The sequence below is a fragment of the Olea europaea genome, chromosome 18 (genome assembly GCF_002742605.1).
Source record: "Olea europaea var. sylvestris chromosome 18, O_europaea_v1, whole genome shotgun sequence".
Lineage (NCBI taxonomy): Eukaryota > Viridiplantae > Streptophyta > Magnoliopsida > Lamiales > Oleaceae > Olea > Olea europaea.
The window spans coordinates 95,201-118,286 of NC_036254.1; the positions used below are offsets into that span (position 1 = coordinate 95,201).

The 23,086-nt window shown below is 34.9% G+C and overlaps 2 protein-coding genes across 2 annotated transcripts; one reads left to right on the top strand and one right to left on the bottom strand.

Annotated features, from left to right (window-relative positions):
* Positions 1-1,099: 1,099 nt before the first annotated feature.
* Positions 1,100-8,702, top strand: LOC111367030 (protein argonaute 1B-like). Its single transcript, XM_022987708.1, has 19 exons — positions 1,100-1,341; positions 2,001-2,770; positions 2,850-3,058; positions 3,168-3,317; positions 3,398-3,528; positions 3,677-3,783; positions 5,208-5,314; positions 5,576-5,714; positions 5,794-5,910; positions 6,315-6,422; positions 6,510-6,581; positions 6,908-7,030; positions 7,114-7,279; positions 7,372-7,631; positions 7,732-7,871; positions 7,999-8,061; positions 8,153-8,216; positions 8,348-8,483; positions 8,567-8,702. The coding sequence occupies exons 2-19, from the start codon at positions 2,012-2,014 to the stop codon at positions 8,671-8,673; spliced, it is 2,958 nt and encodes a 985-aa protein (XP_022843476.1). The 5' UTR covers positions 1,100-1,341; positions 2,001-2,011; the 3' UTR covers positions 8,674-8,702.
* A 577-nt stretch (positions 8,703-9,279) lies between these two features.
* On the bottom strand, positions 9,280-12,320 carry LOC111367031. Its single transcript, XM_022987709.1, has 6 exons — positions 11,977-12,320; positions 11,260-11,340; positions 11,059-11,170; positions 10,903-10,964; positions 10,378-10,803; positions 9,280-10,302 (listed from the first exon to the last, which is right to left on the bottom strand). Exons 1-6 carry the CDS (start codon positions 11,992-11,994, stop codon positions 9,643-9,645), a joined length of 1,359 nt encoding a protein of 452 aa, XP_022843477.1. The 5' UTR covers positions 11,995-12,320; the 3' UTR covers positions 9,280-9,642.
* Between the last annotated feature and the right edge of the window lie 10,766 nt (positions 12,321-23,086).

Genomic DNA, 23,086 nt, shown 5'->3' on the forward strand with positions numbered 1-23,086 from the left:
ATTTGCTACGATTGGCCATTTCGTGCATCGTCAACGACGTGAAACACTAGGCCGTGAGTACTTTAAATTGATATTAAGATTGTTATTTTTCGACTTCGTTTGATATTTCGTAATGAGCCCGAAACTTAAGATAAAAACATAAGCAATTTATTGAATTTATAAACATATCCTTCCAAGAAGCCGTCATTTCCCTTTTCTGCCGACAGTTCCTTCCCTTTTTCCTTTCACCACACGGCGACATATCACCTCTTTTTGAATTTCTGTAGAGCTTCTATGAAGAAGCTTCCGTACGTATAGTTTTATTGTAATGCATTAGACAATTAACCAAGAACATTGGCATCATCACACGTTTAGGTAGCAACAAATCCCTAATTACTTGTCATGTCTAAGTAAAAAGTGTGATTCCTGATTATTTGTTCTATGCAATAATGCATTAGCCCTCTTCTACATAGATGCGTGATGTGTATATCATTAATCAGTGTCAAAATAGACTTATTCGACCCAATTTAATATTTTAATTTTCATGAACCATTTCTACTAAATCTAGGCAGATTATTACCTTGAATAGTTTGCCTATTGAAGGAAGGTCTCCTTATTAAATTCGTTAGAAATATACATTCAAGAGAATGACATTTAGTTTTCACTGGTTGCAACCATAATTTAGGTGACACCAATATGACATTAAATAATAACTCATTCAATTTCACCTTTTTCCACTGAAATTGTAATCACAATTTAGGTAGCGTTAATATGACATTAAATTATAATTGAAATTTCACCTTTCATTTCATTTATCATCCAACACCACATAGATTAATACAAATCCAATAAGGTGTAAATTCAAAAGAAAGTGCTACATGTACATAATTGTCTACATAATGATGTCCATAATTACACGTGGCACGAGATCCAACCTTTAATTCAAATCTCACACTTACACATTAATAATCGGATGATTGCCACATCATATTATGTACATCATTATATGCAATAATTATGTATAAATAGAATTTTCCAAATTCAAAATAGCCTAACTAATTATAGCATTGATTAGGTTTCTAAATCTTCCTTTTTTAAAAAAAATATTTTAACCAACAATATGTCAATGGCATTTTAGTAGTTTTACATGTCTCTCTCTCACTCCTCGAAACCACTGTAGGCACACCAAATACCGACTCGCCCACTCAGGCAAAACGCACTCGTTCGGTGTATTTGTTTGTATACATACAGGCTGCGTACATAACCATCTGCGACTGTCGGAGTTTGATGTGGTGTGGTTGGTGACTGGTGACTGTGGTGAGGGGTCTTGTTGATATTTGAATTCTTCATACCCGTTGTAAGGTAAGAACTTGAAACTGGTTTTAGCAGTTTATGATCTTGACTATGTGTGTTATTTTAAGGATTTGATGTGATTTTTACTGATTTTTGCTTGCTTTAAGGTATTATGTTTCTGGATTGAGTTTCAAGAAATTTTTAAAAACAATTCTGCCTTTTTTGATGAGTTATTTCGGTGATCAGATTTTTTTATTTTTTTGAAATTGTTTCTTTGTTAGAAAATTGATTTTGTGGGGGGTTAATAAGAGTAAAATGGTCGAGCTTAAATTTTATTTTATTTTTGTTTTCTTGTCTGATTTTTTTTTCCCGTTTAAAGGTTAGGGTTTTTGGAACTTAAAAAAATGTTATGGAAATTTAAAGATGATAAGGGTTTATTTCTAAGGCGTATTGCTTGCTTCTGGCATATGGAGTTTTTCAGAAGAAAAGGTCAATTACATACAAGTAAGATTGATTGGATTACGATGACCCCAAATACACAGTTTAAAGAAATGTTTGTATCCAATTATAGACAGTTAGTGATCATTCATTTAATAATCGTTCATCATATATATTGTTCTCTCAATTTTTGTGTTAATTGTCTATATGAACGATGCCATTTAATGGTAGTAATGTAGTCTGAATGTAGTGGAAATGTTGATTGATCTCTGTTAATCTCTTCCGTGCAGTTGATACAATTATGGTGAGGAAGAGGCCAACTGACCTTCCTGGTGGAAGTGAGAGCTCTGAGTCCCAGCAAACTGGAGGAGGGCGTGCAGGTGCCCAAAGACCACCTATGCAACAGCAGCCGCAGCATCCAGGTGGATATCAAGGTGGAGGTCGTGGAAGGGGATCCCAGCGTGGAGGCCGTGGTGATGTAGGTGGTGGAATTTCCCGGCAGCAATACTATGGTGGACCTCCTGAAATTCAGCAGGGTCGGGGTGGTCATCACCAACAGCAAGCTGGACGCCGTGTTGGTCGTGGGCCCGGGACACCTGCTGGTGGCCCTTCTAGGCCACCGAATCCCGAGCTGCATCAAGCTACCCATGCTCCATATCAAACTGCAGTGACCCCTGAAGCAGTGCCATATGGCAGGCCGGGGCCATCTTCTACCATGTGGTCTAAACCACCAGCGCTAGAGCTGCACCAACACGTTCAGTCTCCACATCAATCTGATGTTACCATTCAGCCTGTGCCCTATGGCAGTTCAACAGAGTCATATTCTGAGGCAGGCTCCTCATGCCAGCCACCTGAGCCAACACCTTCAGAAGTGACAGGGAAACTTCAGCAACTTGTGATCGAGCCAGAAGCTGCTCCAAGCGAAGGAATGCAACCTGCGTCGAGCAAGTCAATGAGATTTCCTCGTCGGCCTGGAAAGGGAAGCTATGGTACCAAGTGTATTGTGAAGGCCAACCACTTTTTCGTTGAGCTGCCTGACAAGGACTTGCATCAATATGATGTAGGATATTCTATGTTACTGCATCTATTGAAGTTCGTTGATTACTTAACATCATTAGTTCTTGTTCTGTATGCAATAGGTAACAATTACACCTGAAGTTACGTCCCGTGGTGTTAATCGTGCTGTGATGGGGCAGTTAGTGAGGCTATATAGGGAATCTCATCTTGGAAAGAGGCTTCCAGCTTATGATGGTAGAAAGAGTCTTTACACTGCTGGGCCTCTCCCTTTTGTCTCAAAAGAGTTCAAAGTCCCTCTTATTGACGAGGAAGATGGTCCAGGCAATACCAGGTTTCCTTCTTTGTTATCTTTAGCCATTGTTCACTCCTTTGCTGGCAAAGGATATTTTTCCTTCAGTAACTAATAGGCTGTGAGTTCTTATATTTTTTATTGAATGTAGGCGAGAGAAGGAATTCAGGGTTGCAATCAAGTTGGCTGCACGTGCTGACTTGCACCATTTAGGGATGTTTTTACAAGGCAGGCAGGCTGATGCCCCTCAAGAAGCTTTGCAGGTTTTAGACATTGTTCTGCGTGAATTACCAACCTCTCGGTATACACTGCTGACTTTTTTGATCTTATCAGTATTACATTTTTTCAAAATACTTATGCTGATTTTTCTATTGGATGCAGGTATTGTCCGGTTGGTCGCTCATTCTATTCCCCTCATTTAGGTAGAAGGCCTCTTGGTGAAGGGCTTGAAAGTTGGCGTGGTTTCTATCAAAGTATACGCCCCACTCAGATGGGATTGTCACTGAATATTGGTGATTAAGTCTTTCATTGGTTCTCTTATACTTGCCATTTCAAATAAATTTCGGGTTATTTGCTCCTGATAGAACTACCTGATATCTTCTCCCCTGAAGCTGCTTTGACGTATCAATTATTATTATCTCTTTCTTCTTTCATTTTCAGACATGTCATCAACTGCTTTCATTGAGCCACTCCCAGTGATCGACTTTGTCACACAGCTTCTCAATAAAGATGTCTCTAGACCATTGTCTGATGCTGATCGTGTGAAGGTTAGATATTTTCTCTTTTTACATGTATTTTTTCGTGAGGCATCTTTGCTGTATGGTTGTGAGAAGGCTAAATTGGATACTCCTTCGTCAGCGAGGCAGAAGGTAGAAAAATGAAAATAAAAGAACCCATACAACATTTTAGGCTATTTATAATAGCTAAAAGCTCAAGACTAACAATAAAAAGCTTACAAACGACTAGAAATTGAGCAAACACCTTAGTTGCCCGTAGGCTTCGGGTTGAGGCTTAAGCCTCAGTAAATTAACGCATAAAAGGGACACTTGAGACGTTTAATGATATCCTCATGTTAGGCACAAATCAAGGCTTATGCCTAGTTTTTTCAAACAATGTGCTGTACAGTTTCCAATTGTTTCGAATTCTTTTTATGTAAATTTCAGATATCCTACAAATTTTATGCTCTGTTTCCTCGACTGTGATAGGCAAGCTTGATGCTCAATGATTTGGAGCACCATTTTAGGGTTGAGCCTGATAGGAACATCTGCTGAGTGCTGACGATTGTGAGGTTCAAGACGTAGCTGGAAATCAATTATTACTACTAGTCTTGGGATTGATTATTATAAATTTTCTCAATTTTGTTGATAGGATTTCTATTGCTATTAGGAGTAGATTATTATTTTTCTTCTTGTTTTAGGACGTTAATTTCTTTTTCTTAGTGCACTAGAATTTGGAGTTTAGCTCTTCTTCCAATACCTTTATAAGAAGAGGGCTGCTCTGATGATAGTCAAATTTATTACGTGCATGTTATTTTTTTTTTTTTTTAAGATTATTAAGCTTTTATCTTATTTTCACATTCTGTTGTTGCACCAGTTAGCAAAGCTAGATTCTCGTAGTGACTAGTGAGGGATTTAAAGTCGAAGTGTTGTAGAATCACCAAAACCTCTTTGTTATTATAAGCCACGTTGAAGTCTGGAAATGAGTAGACATCTATCTTGCCAATGAGGGAACCCTACAGATATGCTTTGAGGAAACCTTAGAATCATTGGAAATGGAGCAAGGATAAGGTAGCTCACTATTTTCTAGATTCATGAACACAATTCAATTTGGTGGGACATACAATCATATTTTTTTCATCAACAACAGTATCCTACTTTCATGCAACTAACTAGGGTGACTTGTGAGCTACAGCGATTATTTGGAAATACTTGAGTTATACCTTTAGTAATGAGTATAGCTGGTCTGATGAGCTGAATGGAAGTTATTGCTCCAATAAGAAATAAATTACATTGTTTTAAGAAGTTGCTTAGCCAGAAAAATAAAGAAATAGAGGCTAAAGTTTTACAAAATAATAAAAGCTGGTTAACCAAACTATGGTGTAAGAAACCTCTTGTCCATCTACTTAATACAAATTTGTTTCTTCCAAGACAATTATGACTCCTCACACTCATTTTAATTGCTGGAATTCCAGATCAAGAAGGCGCTGAGAGGAATAAAGGTTGAGGTTACTCATCGAGGAAATATGCGCAGGAAATACCGCATCTCTGGTTTGACTTCACAAGCAACACGAGAGTTGGCGTAAGGATCACAGTTAGATTTTCATTATTATTGTAACTTCAAAGAAGACATAATTAATTGAGCATTAAACTTATATTAGAATCTCTTTTAGGATCTACAGCTTTGCAATTTGATATTGTCATATGACATTCCAAATATCCTTATGCCTTTTCTTGTGGCACTCTGGCTGCATTTGTAAATTGTCAGATTATATTATTTTAATACCATTTAGAAGGACCTTTTGCATATCTTTTCTGAAATCTTAGTTGTGGTTTCCATTAGATTTCCGGTTGATGAAAGGCGTACAATGAAATCTGTGGTTGAATACTTCAGAGAGACCTATGGGTTTGTCATTCAACATACTCAGTGGCCTTGTCTGCAAGTTGGAAATCAGCAAAAGGCAAATTATTTACCAATGGAGGTCAAGCTACTTTCCCTTGTAATTAATTGTTATTAGCAATATATTCAGCTTAGGGTACTGAAATATTGTTAATATACAGGTCTGCAAGATTGTAGAGGGCCAAAGGTACTCTAAAAGGTTGAATGATAGACAGATCAGTGCACTTCTGAAAGTCACATGTCAGCGTCCCCGTGACAGGGAGGATGATATTCTTCAGGTATCTATGGCATTCTTTACAATAATTTAATTTTATATTTTCTTTGCGGTATCCACTACCCACTATTGATGCATGGATTAATAGCTTGAAAAAGTGTTGATGGTACCAACAACATTTTAGTGTTTCTTGTGGCAGCATGCAGTGATAGAGAGAATGTAGAGTTATATATGCATAAACTTTTATCATCTCTGCTCCTGCTTGATTTTATCTTATGTGCTGTTAATGTTTATGATGATAGTTTTATTAGCATGTATACGTGTAAACACATTTTGCTTTGTGATTCCGTGTAGTTCATGTTCCCATCTAAGGAACTCTCTTTTTATCCAATTCCTTACTGTATTGGGATTTTAATCTCTGTAGTTTATTCTTATATATTCTGCAATGGCCACCTTTTTCTGTGTCAGACTGTACACCATAATGCTTATGCAGAGGATTCTTTCGCCAATGAATTTGGAATTAAAATTAGTGAGAGCCTGACTAAAGTTGAAGCTCGCATTCTACCTGCTCCCTGGGTAATTGAAAAACTTAGATTACTAATCGTCTTGATTTAGTGTCGTTTTACTCTTAAGTTAACTGCATGTTATATGTTGTTTTTATAGCTCAAATATCATGATTCGGGTCGGGAGAAGGATTGTCTTCCTCAAGTTGGACAGTGGAATATGATGAATAAGGTGATTTCAATTTCATAAATAGTCATGTTAGTTAGGTCGGAAGAATTGTTGTCTATATATGCTGATTTCTTGTTAATTTTTGAAATTGTAATTGATGATATTCACATACAATTGGTTCTACTATCCGTCCCTTTGAACTGTTATACACTTTGCCTATATATGCGGTAGCTGAAATTACAACCTATAATCTCTTCCAGAAGAAAATCTTCAAAATTTTACGCGAGTTTAACATATTTCTGGAGAGTATTTCTTGGTAGTTGATTGGAATCCATATTTTGGTGACCGAAATTGCTGAAAGCATTTATCATGTGATTGATATCTTGCAGAAAATGGTTAATGGTGGCAAAGTCAACAGTTGGATCTGCATTAACTTTGCCCGCAATGTAGCAGAGAATGTGGCTCGTAACTTTTGTCACGAGCTTGCTCAAATGTGTGTTACTTCTGGCATGGTAATGTCTTTTGGATCTTATTATATTTGACTATTATTATTTTACTGTCTTATTTCTCTTCTGATTTATGTTTATCTCTACAGACCTTCAGTCAAGAGCCTGTTATTCCTGTTACGAGTGCCCGCCCCGATCAGGTGGAAAAAGTCTTAAAAGCTACGTATCATGAAGTCATGACAAAACTGCAGCCCCAAGGGAGGGAGCTTGACTTGTTGATAGTTATATTACCAGACAATAATGGCTTTCTTTATGGTACAAGTGGACAGATTTTTGGCATTAGTTCTTATAGAAGTCGTGAATCTGGATTATGATTTGATGGTTTTAGTGATGCCGCGTTTCCACAGGTGATCTGAAGCGTATATGTGAGACGGACCTTGGCATTGTCTCCCAGTGCTGTCTGCAGAAGCATGTCTTCAGGGTTAGCAGACAGTATGTTGCCAATGTGGCTCTGAAGATTAATGTCAAGGTGGGAGGGAGTAACACTGCACTTGTTGATGCACTTAATTGGAAGATACCATTTGTCAGTGATAAGCCTACTATTATATTTGGTGCTGACGTCACACATCCCCACCCGGGCGAGGATTCTAGCCCATCTATTGCTGCTGTAGGGTTCTCTTTTTTAGGAACTTAGCTTAATATGTATTGCTCTTATTCAATGTCCCCCTTCTGTTGAAGTTGCTTACTGTTGCTAGAATTTCTTTCAGGTTGTTGCTTCCATGGATTTGCAAATCACAAAATACGCTGGTTTGGTTTCTGCTCAAGCCCATAGACAAGAGCTCATTCAAGATTTGTATAAAACCTGGGAGGATCCTGTTAGAGGGACTGTGACAGGAGGCATGATCAAGTATGATTTCTCACTGAAAAGAAACGTCCATTCCCTTATTTGATTTTTTTTTCTTGTGAATGGTGTGAGTTGCTATTTATGATTACTGGAGAACCATAATATAATGATTTGTGCTTTTACTAATCAGGGAACTTCTTGTCTCTTTCTACAAAGCAACTAGACACAAGCCACAGAGAATTATTTTCTATAGGTATAGTAACTTTGCTTTCGGTCTTGCTATGTGTCTGTTCTACTGCACTCTCCTTTTCACCTTCTTTCCTCGCTACATGCTCAATCCACAGGGATGGTGTCAGTGAAGGGCAGTTTTATCAAGTATTGCTTTATGAACTTGATGCTATTCGTAAGGTAATTAGCTTTTAGATTTCTAGCAGTGTTGTTGGCTGTCTATCTTAGAATTGATTGGCGGTTTCTAATTTATATAAGAAAAACCTAATTTCTTTATTTTTTATTTTCTTACTTCTTTTGACGTAATTAAGGCATGTGCATCTTTGGGACCCAACTATCATCCCGAAGTTACATTTGTTGTGGTTCAGAAACGTCATCATACTAGATTGTTTGCCAATAACCATAATGACAAGCATGCAGTTGACCGCAGTGGAAATATACTGCCCGGTACTTTATTTGAATGTCCTCAGCTCTATTTATGCACTGGAGTAAAATGTAGATTGCCTTTCTTATTTTTATTTATTCTACAGGCACTGTCGTAGATTCAAAGATCTGCCACCCTACTGAGTTTGACTTCTATCTCTGTAGCCACGCTGGGATACAGGTATCCTCATACCTTCACTTAATGTGGATATAAAACGCCGCACCCTTCATGCATTCTTTATTTGATCGTTTTCCCGTTGTGAATTCTTGTGGTATAATTGCTAACTTGTTATTCTCTTCAACTTACAGATACGCACGGTGCACACGGTCTGTTTCCATTGGTATGTTTCTTTCTTGCATTGTCTATTAGCTTTTTAACTTGGTAGAAATAGAATACGAGGAGCTTATCTTAAAAACTATTTTCTGCAGTACCTCCCGCGTACTATGCACATTTGGCTGCATTTCGTGCTCGGTTTTACATGGAGCAGGAGACAGCTGATGGTGGATCAATGGCAAGTGGTGCTGGTCCAGCTGCAAGGAATACTCGGGGACCAGCTGTCAATGTTGCCGTGAGACCCCTCCCGCAGCTTAGGGAGAATGTGAAAAGGGTTATGTTCTATTGTTGAGAGTCATCTCTCAAGAATTGAGAATAAATTTATCACATTGTTGTCGAGTTAGTCTTATTGGGAGTTCTATTTTTTGTCAAACTGGACTGATTGAAATAAATTGAGATTTGCTCGCACCTAAAAGGTGGCCGATCCGTTGGGGAAAAAGTTGGGAGTGAATTTGATGAGAGCATTAATGATCAATCAAAGGGTAAGGGAGCAAGAAAGTCGAGAGGAACAATTATCATTAAAATGAGGCAACTGCCTTAGTTGCAGCAAAAATGAAATGTAAACGTTACGAAAAGGGTTAAAGATTTTGCTGAAAGTCAGAAAGACTAAAATCTCGACATCTCCTGTTGACACGGCCACTCATGAACTGAGAGAACTGAGCAAACGCTGCAGGAACTTGCACAATTGGCATCGGTCCTCTCATATTCAACTGGCTCTCTCTTAGTGTGTGTAAAATTAATGCCTACAAACAGGTTAAAGCAAAGAATGACGCAACTATCCACACAGTGAAGGCAAATCATTCTGGTTGAGACCGTGCAAGAATAAACAGTTACGCCACAAGGCTATTGTTATGAGCAAACACGAGCTCTTTGACCTGCCCGCTCCTCTAAAACAGAGATTGATGAGTTCACGTCTCTCTCTGCTACACATCGTTTGTAGGGTTCAAAACCTTTTTTATATTTTTCTTTACGTTTTGACTCGAAGGAATCACATTCGCTATTGACTTCAATAATCAGCCTGCCATCAGAATCAGCAGATGTTCTTTTCATTTGAAGCTCTTCGTTCTTCAGCTCTTCTCTCAAGGGAGAATCCACGGCATTCTCTGCACCTATTCGGATGCAAGATGAGACATAGGGGTACACAAGACCTTTGTGATAAACCCACAAAGGAAGACTAGAATGGTTCTCCGTATTGAAGTACATGTTGCTCAATGAATGCTGCGGTAAACAGCGAGGAGGAGTTGCACTGTTAGAAACAAATCCAAAAGCAACCCGTGAATTTAAGTTGTCTGATGTAAACCCGTGAATATGCTTTTCGCTATTGCCGTCGTAGTTCTCGTCGATGGCATAGGGTGGCAATGATTTAGAGTTTTCCCCAACTGCTAGAGACTGTTTTGGAGTATCTCTTACCACAACTGTCTTTCCAAATAACTTAATACTTGCGTGAGGTTCTCCGGTGGCTGGATGCTCAATGGAACATGCGGTGTCTTGAGAAAACAATTCGAAATTCTGCATGGAGATCGAGATGAAAATGAGAATAAAAATTAACTAAAGTTTTCAGAAAGGGATAAACATGTAGGTTACCATGGCGGATTTATTATCTGGTACTGAAGCAGAAGATATTTGGAATGATAAATGAACATCCTTATCTTCTGCAGCTAAGCTGAATTCCACATATTCATTATCATTTTCTGTAGATAATAAGTTGGCAGAATGTGCGTCTGTAGCGCATGAAGCTGGTGAGAGACGAGATGTATGCACCTCAGTAGATTCAAAAGCAACCGAACGAATTACTGATAAAACCGAGGTTAGAGAGAGATTATCTCTTTCAGTAGCCAGTGTGTATGGTATAGGTGTTATTTCAGGTTGATGTGAAACCATCGATTCTGTTTTGGATGAAATAACTATTTTACGAGGGTAAGGATGGAGAGGTTTCTTCTTCGGCCGAGGAGGTGGAATTTCAATTGGATTAACATATCCCTCAGCATCATTACTTGAATCCCTATTGACCTGGAATTGAAGAAGTTTTTGTAGCTAATGAGCAAATCTACTCCAAATCTTTATGTAATATTTAGTATACAGACTAGTCCTTGATGAATTAAGGCCGACCTTCGCAAAGAATTTTTGGGCATGACTTCGGATTTGGATTGCACTTTTAGTGCCCACGAATTCTGCACAAGACAAACCTTTAAAACATTAAGAGAATATATAACGAGCGAATGAATTCCTTTTGCAGGAACTGAGCAAACCTAAATTCAAATTCACCTTCGATTTGGCGCCAGGCACGGCCATAAAGCTTAAGAGCTTCGATGAACCTTTGATGTTCTTCCTCCGTCCATCTTTCTCTCTGTTTGGTAATGGTGTAAGGTTTCCTCACCTAATATGGAGAACGAGACATCTAATTACGTGGCTTTGATGAATAACTCAGATTGAAACAAGTGACAAAATCGTGAAAAGAAATGAAACCTTCGGCAGATAGCCATTTCCATTTCCAGCCAAGATATTTTGTGTTTCTGAACCTTCCTGGCTAGTAACTCCACCTTTATCCTGTTTCAGTTAGATTAGGATAATATGAGAAAATTTTAAACTCTCGACCACAATGCAAATCCCTGTCCTCTTTACCCTCCCCTTGACTTCACAGCTCTACTGGACATGGAATCAATTGATAGGAGGGGCTTATCAAAACTTTTTAAAAACCATTCAAGATTTACAGATCAATTTCCTAAAATGCGATAGGAATATCGATTAAGGGCTTGTAACTAAACTAGACTTCTCGTCATCCACAACCAAAGAGAGGACAAAATTACAACCTGTCCTAAAACTCGAAAGATTAGCTACAATAACTTGCTTGAATGTACGATGATATGTTCGTTTCACCGTTCCAATTCCTTAACACCGACTCCAAAATACTTATCAAATGAATCCAAAAATTGATTTATCAGATTGACACAAATAGCATTGCAAATTTAGCTTCTTTTATGAGTAATTTAGCAATTAGCATCGAATACGAAACCAAATATAGAAATACTCTTCCATCTTGTCATTTCAAAACTATGAGATTTAAATCTAAATTCCTCAGTTTAAATTTATCCAGAAATTAATTGTTCAACACTTAGCATATAATCATAACCACATACTACACCAAAAGCAAAATATGTAACGGTTTTTAAGAAAAATATATACCTGAGATTCTGCAACCATAGCTCCAAGAATTACAAAACACAGAAAAATAAGAGGGAAAAAAAATGAAGAAGTAAAAAATGAATGAAACAAGAAAAAGGGCTAAGCTATTTTGCTCTAAGATTAAGAAACAGATCACAGAAGAGTGGAAAAAGTGAAAATCTTGAAGAAATAAAACGCAAGAGAGATCAAAAATAAAGGTTAGTAGTGCATAAATACAGAAAAAAAATCAAGAAAAGGAGAAGAACGGGGGTTGCCACGTTGGATTTTGTTGCAATAAAATAGTATTTAGAGAATTCGAGAAGGTGTCAAGTGTGGCAAAGGATCTTTTCTTGCTTTGTGGTTTTGGGAAGTTTGTGGGTTTTTGTGGCTGAAAGAAAAGATGGGAAGGAAAGGGGTTCAATGACACGTGTCCTAAGATCTATATCCCCTTCTCTGTCTAAGTTTTCTCTCTCTTAATCTTGATCTTGAAGGGGAGAACAATTGTTAGCTGTTTTGTGGAAGACATTTGAACCAACTGTAAGAGAGCCCCACACATGTATTTTACAATATCTCTCCTTGATTGGCAGATATTAACTTTTGTATTTTATTATCAATAAAGTTTCTTGTAAGCTATGATATAAAGCCCTCTTACAATATGAGGAGGTCCACATAAATTTTATAATTGTGGATTCCCTTATTGTGAGAGGGGTGTACGGGCTGCCATACATCAAGTACTATGGTTTTATTATTGGTTGCTTATTATGGGAGAATAAAATACAATCAACCTACAAAATAAAACCTAAAAATCCTTGATTTGGATCAACGTGAACTCGATGACATATCGATATTGAGCAAAATTAAACAATAAATATAATTCGATTAAGTGTTCAATAGTTAAAAATCACTTGAAATCAAAATCATACAATTCAACTTATGCTTGTATATGGACCAAAATATTAATATTATTTTATTTTTGTTCAGAAATTTTTTCATTTGAGCATCATGTCCAGATTTTAAATCACTATATTAATTTTTTTAATAGTTTACTTTGTATAGTGAAATCGTTGTTTGAATAAACAAACCGTCCTCATCGAATCGTGTCCATCTTTAGTGCATGGTTTCAATTTGTAGGTCTCTGCAAAAATGAGGATTTCGGCCAATTGCAATTGATGTCATTGAGATTATCCCGACCTTTAACCTACCATTTTTAGCCTGGAGAAGAGATGAGATGAGAAGAGAATGGATTTTTTGTTTAGCTTTAGTTGTGTGGCTGAGTGCAAACGACTTGTCCACATCTTGTCTCGTCTCAAAGATTGCAATTTATAGCGTAAATAGTGCTTAACCTTTGCAGTTGCTTTGCAAAATGATTGCAATTTTCTAGGCATAATTGGTCATTTTCGATGGTTTTCATTCAATTGATGGTTAAAAATGTTAAAACCTTCGATATAAAATCTAAAATATCTTAATTTAATTGAATAAAAAAACAAAAATAAAATAAAATTCAGGATAAAAAGAAAAGTCAATTCATTATTTTAGTCAATCAATAAGCTAGAACAACATCTCCTACGCAATTCAAAAAATTGTGCTATATAAGCAACTTGAACATGTTTAACAAAATTATCTTCGATGTAAGTTGATATGGAGTTCATCAAGACGAAAAGCGGGCTAACTCAAATAAATAAATAAATAAATTATATTTTCATATGTAGACTGAAATGGGATTTTGTTAATATATTTAGAAGATAAAAACTACCTACATAACAATCTATACAATTCACTTAACGTCAATTTTAAAATTTGGTTTCTAATCATTAAACAACAATTTCATATAGATTGAAAGTATTTAATGTATGATTTTTCCTTGTCACATCTTTTTGATAGAGTCCCTATCTGCTTATATTAGATATGAATTTTTTAAATACCTTATAGTCTGCTTATATAGCACAAATTGCAAAGCGATTTATAGTTGCATTGAAGATGTCCTTATCAAAAATTAGTTGATAAAATGAGTTTTTTTTTTTTTTGGTCACACATGTATATATATAAGAACGTTTTAGTCTTATAAAAAAGTTTGATATCTTTAATGATTAATCGAATGGATTGAAACCATCCAAAAAGACCAATTTTGCTCATAAAATGGAAGGTTAAAGATGTTTCCACCAAGATTTAAAGATTAGGGACCGTTGTTAAGAGTCATTTTGCCAATTCTTCATAATTATAATTTTCTATTTGTGCTTGGTAAATGTTGATTAGGCCCTAATTTAAATCACATTATTTTGGAAAAAAAATGAATTTTTGAATAGTGTATTGATGGAAAATGTGTGGTTAAAAAAATGAGGAATAGTTTTGGATTTGTATGTAATATTATTTTATTGAAAAAAGTGTAGTTGAAATGATATCAAATCATTGTTTAAAAATATATTTTTTTCCCAAATAATGTGAATCAAACGGGGCCTAGGTTTGGGTGCAATTTGATTTGGGTTGGTTTAGGCTCCAATCCGAAACAAAAAGTAAATTAGTTAGTTTGGACGAATTTCAATACAAATCATCTCCCTCTAACTCTTAAAATGAACCAAATCAAATCGAATCGATCTATTCGTGATAAGTGCATTTTGTGTACTTATTTATGCCACACAACTAAACTTGTATGTCATCAAATTAGTGATTTTATACTTAATTTTGAGTTAATTTTCGTTTGTTTCAGTTTTCGGCTCATTTGGAGTAACTTGAAAAAGAATGAATGACGAAATTGAATGAAATCTGGAATTTTGGGGGATCGATGTCTACACTTTAGAAATTGAAAGACTTCACGATTAATTGAATTCAAGGATTAAAGTGCATTACTTGGAATATTTAAAGCCTTGAAGGTAAATAATGCATTGGACTTAAATGGGCCTCAACTTGAACATTAAATGGAAGATTTGTATGCACATGGCCAGAAATTTATAAGGCGGCTGGAAATACATATTACGAAAACACCAAAAAAAGGGGAGAAGAAAGCGGACAGCACATATACAGAGAAAAACACCGAGAACGGTAGCTAATTTTCTAGGAAAAGGGGCAGTTTGCTGGAGAACAAAATTGAGAAAAAAGGCAGCAGAATTTGAAGGGAAAAAACTGAAAATTGCAATACAATTCGACGACTGCAAATGAAAAAAAAAAAAAAAAAAGATTGCTGTTTGTTAAAAATATATAGATACACGTGCAGAAGTCGAGAAATTTGGAAAATAAATTCACGTTTCGTCAAATTTTGGTAATATCTTTTACTTTTGTGTGTTTACTTCCGACATCACGCGTGGCTAATTTTTCATATTGCTAGGATGTGATGAACTCTCGTTATGAAATTTTTGTTTTCAATAATTAGATTGACAATAAATTTGTTTGAATTCTTAGATGTTTTTCGTCGTTTTTCATGCTTTTCAATTAATTGATAACTAGTTGAATTATTTGTGGATTTTGTTATTATCAAGAGAGACAATAGGATCGTTAACATAAAATAATAAACATTGTAAAGTTCGATAGAAAATAGAGATATACATCTATACTTCACATGGTTTTTAAAATTTTTTTAGCTCATGTAATACATTTATCGTCTTCACATCTTTCATCAAAAGATAGGAATGTCACATGAGGGGAATATATTTGATAATTATCGAGAGAATGTTTTATTTAAAATAGGAACATTGACTAACAAGTATGATTTCAAATTGTCATTTTAAATTGTTGGACTAAAAAGGGATTAATAAGGGGGATTCTACATCTTATCAATACATCTCACAAATTTGATAAATTTTTAAATTGCTTTCAAGTTAGTCAATAGATTTAATAGTGTTGGTTACAACCCGATTTCACTATTCAATTGTGGGAATTTTTAGCTTTAACTCGACCAAGCACATAATCCTCGTAGGTTTCGACATTTTACACACTTCTATATTATTTGTTCACAATCTCGTTCACTTGTGAGTAATCAAACGACCAAGTTTTTTGCGCCGTTGTTGGGGATTATAGTTTTTGATAAGTTTCGACTAATTTTACCTTTTAATCTGTTTTTATTTTTATTTTTTTAGTTTTGTTCATTAATTTTGAAAATTTTTACAGTGTTTCTTCCTTTCTTTTTCAAGGACCTGTATGCAAAGTTCGAGAACCGATAATATTGCTCAATTTAACCATAAAATCAAACAAACATTCAACCTTCAAAGAAGACAACAGGTTGAAACACACAAAAAATAAAAAGAGGTGGACATAGCAAATGAAAATCCTAATCAAATAGCTATCGGAGCTAATCTGGTGGTAGCACAACTGATTATAGCCACAGCTAATGAAAACGCAATGCTCATGAAAGAGTATATGGTTCTACCGGTCGTTAAAAATCAGTCCAGTATCATATATCCACCATTTGTCAGGCAAACTTCCACCTGAGGATGGATGTTATCAACATGTTCCGAAATGCGCTACAATTTTTTGGGAGAGCTACAAAGAATTCCAATGCTTATACATCAAGATTTTCTGGACATGTGTGCAACAATTGAGTATTTGAGGGGTTTTAAACGAAGCAATCAGACTATGACTCTTTCCACACACATTGAGGAACGCAGCAAGAGAATGGTTAAACACTTGTCCACTACAAAAGCATCACAACATGAAACCAATTGAATAAAAAATCCCTTAGCAAATATTTCCTACCGAAAAGGATTGCAAAGCTAAGGGATGGGATCACCGCTTTTCAACAAATGGACTCATAATGCTATTCTGAGGTTTGAGAACGATACAAGGGTTTACTTTGCCAATGTCCCTAACACGGACTACAGAAGTAGCTTCAGGTGCAATACTTTTACATTGGTCTGAACTCGATTAGCGGGGTGATCGTAAACTCTGCATGTGATGATTTTATCACAAAAAGAACTGTGGATCAGGTCTACCAAATCATGGAGGATTTGGCATTTACTAGTGTACTGTGGCCAATAGAAAGAACAAGTGTAAATAAAGTAGCGGGGATTACATGAGGTGGATCCATTGACACAATCTCAGCACAATTGACAACTTTAGCTCAGGAAATGGAACAAATGAGTGCAATTCAGATGGTTGGACCAAAATGCACACATTGTGGCAGGAACCACAAAAGTGTTGATTGTAATGTAGGGTTTCTTTTTGTTCTGACAGTGGAGGATGTGAATTACACTCAAAATTTTCAAAGGCAACAACACAATTCAAATCCTAACACCTAATATCCAGGCTGGAGAAATCACCCAAGATTCCAATGGAGTAATAATTAGAGAGCTCAAATAGCACCACAGACCGCACCTGTAACGCCTCGAAACTTATGCTTTGAAGGTTACTTAAAATAATCACTTTAACCATTATAAAAGTTGATCGACACATTATAATACAAAAATTTTGAAAAAAATTTGCGGAATAAAAATAAGTTATTTTATTGTTTCATAAAACATAAATTAATCTAATCAACTATTGTTCTATGAACCTAATACTTATTTTTAAAAAATTCAACATTGATTTTGAAAAATAATAAAGTTCTAATTTGAATAAAAAAAATCTTTCTAACTAAATATTAAAAGAAAATTTTAAATTCTTGTTCCAGCAACAGAAACTCTGTCAGCAGTTTCAACCTCCAACTCTGATCCATTGAGCATCTGTAAAAATAATTTAGAATATGTAATGAGCATATGAATATACTCAATATAGATTTCATGTCAGTATTTTCACAGTTTAATATAAAAAGCAAGTAAAATACACACATAAAATAACTTTCTAGTGGGATAGAACTTGATCGTCTCATTCTCACTTAGGTCATACCTATTCTCAATCTTTACTTAGAGTATTTAGCCCCGTGACTAGTTTCTGTCTAGATCTACATAATAATACCCTATAGTATTTTCCACAACATCTTTTTTACTTTAGATCACATAAAATTCATAACTTAAAATATTAAAATGCGAAGACACAAAATCACTTGACATTTAGATAAATTCATACCTATTCATTAAATTCCCTGTATACTTGAGCTATTTATGATTAAAAATTCTTGCGAATGGATCTTAAACGATCTTTTTTGTCCCTTTCTTTTTTCTCTCTCTACCCTTTTTTCTTTCTTCTCTCTCTCTTTCTTACGTTTTTTTGCCTCTCTTTCTTTCTTTTTTCCCTCTAAATTTGTGTAAATTAAAGTGCACAACAAGAGAGTATTTACAGGTGTGATAATGATAATGATAATGATAATGATAATGAACTACTTAGAATTTTAATAGAACTTTTTAGTAGAATTTAAAATAAATTGTTAATAAACAATCTTATCAAATGAAATTCTAATTACATGAGGATAAGATTCTAGTATAACTATGTTAAAAATCCTAAATTTATCTAAACACCTTTTTATTAAATAATCCGATAATAATTCGATATATATCCAGACTTTAAATTCTAATTTCGTTAAAACTCTTATTTTCAAGTTATAAGTATGATAAAACTCTAAAATTGTCTAAGTATCATATAATTCAATAATAATTTAATAGATATCCCAAATATTATTAAAATTTAATTTTATATAAAACTCATATATATCCAATTATCAGGTATATTAACATAAGGTCTTAGAAAATGGTAAAGTTGTTAAGTTGCCCAAAAATTTCAAAACATGCACTTATGCCTCATAATATATGTTGTACTAATTTTTGGGGTATTACATCCTCCCCTCAAAAAAATTTCGTCCTCAAAATTTATCTTGATTGTCGAAAAGCTGTGGTATTTAGCTTTAATATCTGCCTCATGTTCCCAAGTAGACTTTTCCACTATGTGATTTTGCCATTGAACTTTTACCAATGGAATTTCTCTATTTCGAAGTGTTCGAGTCTTCTTATTGAAGATGACTATTGGAGTTTCCTCATAAGTTAGATATGATAACCCATCTATTTTATTAGATAACATTTCAAACTGGGTTTGATGATCTTCCACAGTACCACTTTACCTTAACTTAGTAAACTCCCCCACAAGATCCTTATAGGCCGAGGGTCCAAATCTTACCTCTAAAGCTGAAATAAAAGCATTCCAAGTGTTAAGTGGACTAGTCCCCTTTAACCAACTATACCAAGATAAGGCCTTTTCCTCCATATGGAAGAAAGCTATTTGCAGCCTTTGGTCATCAGGTGTATTATAATACTCAAAAAACTGTGTTGCTTTCTGGACCCACTCATCAGGATCAGTACCATCAAATTTAGGGAAATCTAACCTTAATGACCTAGCTTGAATTCCCCCATTTCCCTCAAACAAAGGGTTGCTACTAATCTTAAAGCGAAGAACTTTCCCCGGATTTGTAATTTGCTGCCATCTGCTCATAACTAGATGCCAAATTGCTGAGTTGGTTAAGGACTGCTGCTAACAACTCTTTTTGTCGCTCTTGTTCATCACACAGGTTCTTATTCTCCCCTTTTAGTGCTGCCACAACCTCATTCATTTGTGCCTGCCTCGTACCATCAGCCATTATCGCAGGATCAAGGCTCTGATACCACTGTTATACTAATAATAATCCGAATAGAACTAGAAGAATATTTGTGGTAATTCGAGGTTACCTGGCCTCCTTCATATTGGTAATTCTGGATAAAAAATTTCTTAACTTTCATTAAATGGATGAACGACCATATAAATAAGCCAAGTACAACTGACTAAATAACTGACCCACTACCAACAATTAGATAACTGCCCAGATCATTTGGCCCACTACAGTGACCCCTTCACAACACACGTTGCAAATTAAAAAAAAAAAAAAACATGACACACTTCATAGCATTCAGACATACAATAGCATTCAGACATACAAAGAATACTAAGGGACTGGACTCATAACAGTTGGGATTTGGGGCTATGTAATAGGGTTGTTTTTTGGGTTGCATTACGTGTGTACACAACGGTGGGTGTTGCGGTTTCCAATTATTCAGGTAATTATGCTTTTCACTTTCTGTATATGTACTCGATTTAATGCGTTTTATAATTTTGTACTCAGCTAAGCGTAATCATTTATCAATTAACGGTTTGTTAATCCCGAAACATAAGGAATAAGAACATGTTTGTGGGCTGGTATATGGAAAGAAAAGGCCTGGTTAAGAAATTACGGTCATGTCATGATGCAATCCGTGGAGAAAAATGGCGGAAAATGATATTAAAAACTATGATGTTTAAGAAAAAAGAAATGCTTATTTAGCACATGAAAACCTTTTGGTTGTATTTCATGTTGCAAATGATGTATACCGTACCTATTTTATGTAAGTATTATGCCCTAGGTTCAATCAACTTTGGACATAAATACTTTTATATATAATTAATGCAATTAAATGTCAGATCTATTATTTAATTAATAGACAATTAAGTAAATAATAGAGTCCGTAAATTCAAATATTTGTAATTTTTTAATCACAAGGAGTTGTGATTGTGAGATACAAATTACATCTGATTGAATCTTAAATCATCCATGGTCGTAAGTAATAATGAGATACGGATATCGTTATTACGGATAGACCATCACGTGTGGCATTTCTTACTTGTGAAGTAAGTAGCTGATCTCACAAGTTAAATTGTGATGACACTTAAATGAACACGTGGATATTTTGTTATAAAACAAAACATTGGAGACCCGTTGAGAGATTCCACATGGATAACTATCTGAGTGTTAGTGGTTAATCTCTAACGTTCGGTAGTGAAATTGGTCCTTTGACTTGAGGTCGTCATGGTACCTTATATGAGGACAGTCATACTTTGGCGGTGTTGGATGTTGCTCTGAAAAAGGCCGCTAATACGACATCGTTCGGGTACGTCAAGAATCGTATGAAAGTTGTGATTGATCAATAAATGATTCGTCACTCTTAGATAGTAGGAGATTATGATCTGCGTTTCATTCAATTAAGTCGATGATGAAATCCTTGGTCAAGGTGTACTCATAAGTCGAAAAGGAGTTTTCGATTTATATTGACTTAATAGTGGAGTGAAAGATATGATCGATGATCGAGATTGACACAATTCCATATCTCGTAATTGATCAGATCATATTGATGAAGGGATTATAGTTTTACGGTAAACGAATGAATTTGATTTTGTCATACCACGTGACATTTCCCGTCACATGTATTGCCCTGACAAATTGCTAAATGTCAATCAGGGACGGCGAGTGTGAATTAACGATAAATTAAAAGGGTGTTTTAATTTATCAATTTTGATTAGATCAAAATAATATTTCACGTCGTTAGGTATCGTGGTCGGGAACCTAATGGGTCGCACACAAAAGAGAATTGGAAGATTGCATATTGCCAATTGGTTAATTTAACAATCGTTGGACAAATTAATTAATTGGATTTTTTATTTATATTCCCGAATTAATTAATTGGATTAATTAATTCACGGACCGAGTTTAATTAATTGGATTAATTAAATATTGGACCGGACCGGGCCGAGTCCGTTTGGGTTTATATAAATACATAGCTAGGGTTTAAGGTCCATATGGTTTTTCATTATTCTTGCTGGCACAAGAGAAAAAACCCTAGAAACTGCAATCTTATTCTCTGTGTGGATCACCGTTGGAGGCTGGACAATTGGACAACTGTGGTGGCGAATCAAGATTGCTGAAACGAGACGAAAAGCAAAAAGTTTACAGAATTCTTTAAAGGTACAATCTTTATCACGATTTCTATCTAAACACAAAGGGATCCTCGGTGGGAATCGAAAATTATTTTAAATTCCGCTGTGCATGTATAAGTAGATTCCCAACAGTGGTATCAGAGTCTATTTTGTGTTTGTTAGAAATTGATTTGCATATTATTGAAATCAAAAGTTGATTATTCGTGTTTTATTGTTTCTAGCAATTGAAGATTTATTTTTGTGTTCAAAATTGTTTTGAATAAAAGAAAAAAAAAATTTTGGATCGAAATATTGTTTTAACCACACAAAAAAAAAAAAAAACTGAAAATCGGCAACTGTTGCCGGTGGGAAGAAGCAGCGGCGACTATCCGCAACGGCGAAGTTGCCGCTGCTGAGAGCGGCAGCAGGCGCCGCTGCCTGCTGCCTCACACAGCAGTGTGAAAACGCTGCTGTGCACGCTGCCGTGTGAGCAGCGTTTTCACGCTGCTATAGCGGCAGGAGCCGCTTGAGCGACAGCGTTTTCACGCTGCTACTTACAATTTTCGGAATTGGGAGGTCCTAATTATAAATTTAAATTTGGGTCAAGATGCAATTTTCAAAAGATTTTTGAATTTGAATTTTAAAAGGATTTTAAAATTGTATTTTAAATGGGTTTGACCTAAATTAAAGTCTTATTTAAAATTGACGACTTTCATATTTTGTTAAAATTAGATTTTAACTTAAATATTAAAATTGACCCTAAATTGAATTTTATTTTATTTAGGAGTTTCATCTTAAATTAAAATATTAATTCAATTTAAATTAGAGTTGGACTCTAATTTAATACTTGATTGAAATTTGATTTTAATCATTATTCACCCGATTATATTTTTGAAATTAGAACTTGATTCTAATAACACATTTAAATAAAATTTTATTTTAATTAAATTGTGTTGCCCCAAAATTTTATTTAAGATTAGAGTTAGACTCCAATTTGTGTTTAATTAAAATTTAATTTTAATGAACATGTTCGCCCTTAGATCTTGGAATTAGAGTTGGACTCTAATTTGGTATTTAATTAAAAATTTGATTTTAATTAAATTGGCTCGCCCTAAATTTCTTCTTGAAATTAGAGTTGGACTATAATTTGGTATTTAATTAAAATTTTGATTTTAATTAAATTAATTCGCCCTTAATTATTGGAATTAGAGTTAGACTCTAATTTTGTTATTTAATTAAAATTTGATTTTAATTAAATTCCACCGCCTTGAATTGTGAAATTAGAGTTTGACTCTAATTTGATTTTTAATTAAAAATTGGTTTTAATTGAATAATCCCGTCATATAATTGTTGAATTAGAGTTGGACTCTAATTTGTTATTTAATTAAAATTTGATTTTAATTAAATATTCCCGCTAATTAAACAATTGATTAATATGATTAATTAATTATTTAATTGTTCCGATTCATTTGTCTAAAAGAGTTTAGACAACTTAATTGCTAGAAATTTGAAACTTATT

Coding starts and splice junctions, on each gene's coding strand:
- LOC111367030 (XM_022987708.1), top strand. CDS start 2,012: ATGGTGAGGAAGAGGCCAACTGACCTTCCTGGTGGAAGTGAGAGCTCT. Junction 3,318..3,397: donor CGTGAATTACCAACCTCTCG/GTATACACTGCT, acceptor TATTGGATGCAG/GTATTGTCCGGTTGGTCGCT. Junction 5,315..5,575: donor CAAGCAACACGAGAGTTGGC/GTAAGGATCACA, acceptor GGTTTCCATTAG/ATTTCCGGTTGATGAAAGGC.
- LOC111367031 (XM_022987709.1), bottom strand. Junction 11,171..11,259: donor GAAATGGCTATCTGCCGAAG/GTTTCATTTCTT, acceptor TCTCCATATTAG/GTGAGGAAACCTTACACCAT. Junction 10,303..10,377: donor CAGATAATAAATCCGCCATG/GTAACCTACATG, acceptor ATCTCCATGCAG/AATTTCGAATTGTTTTCTCA.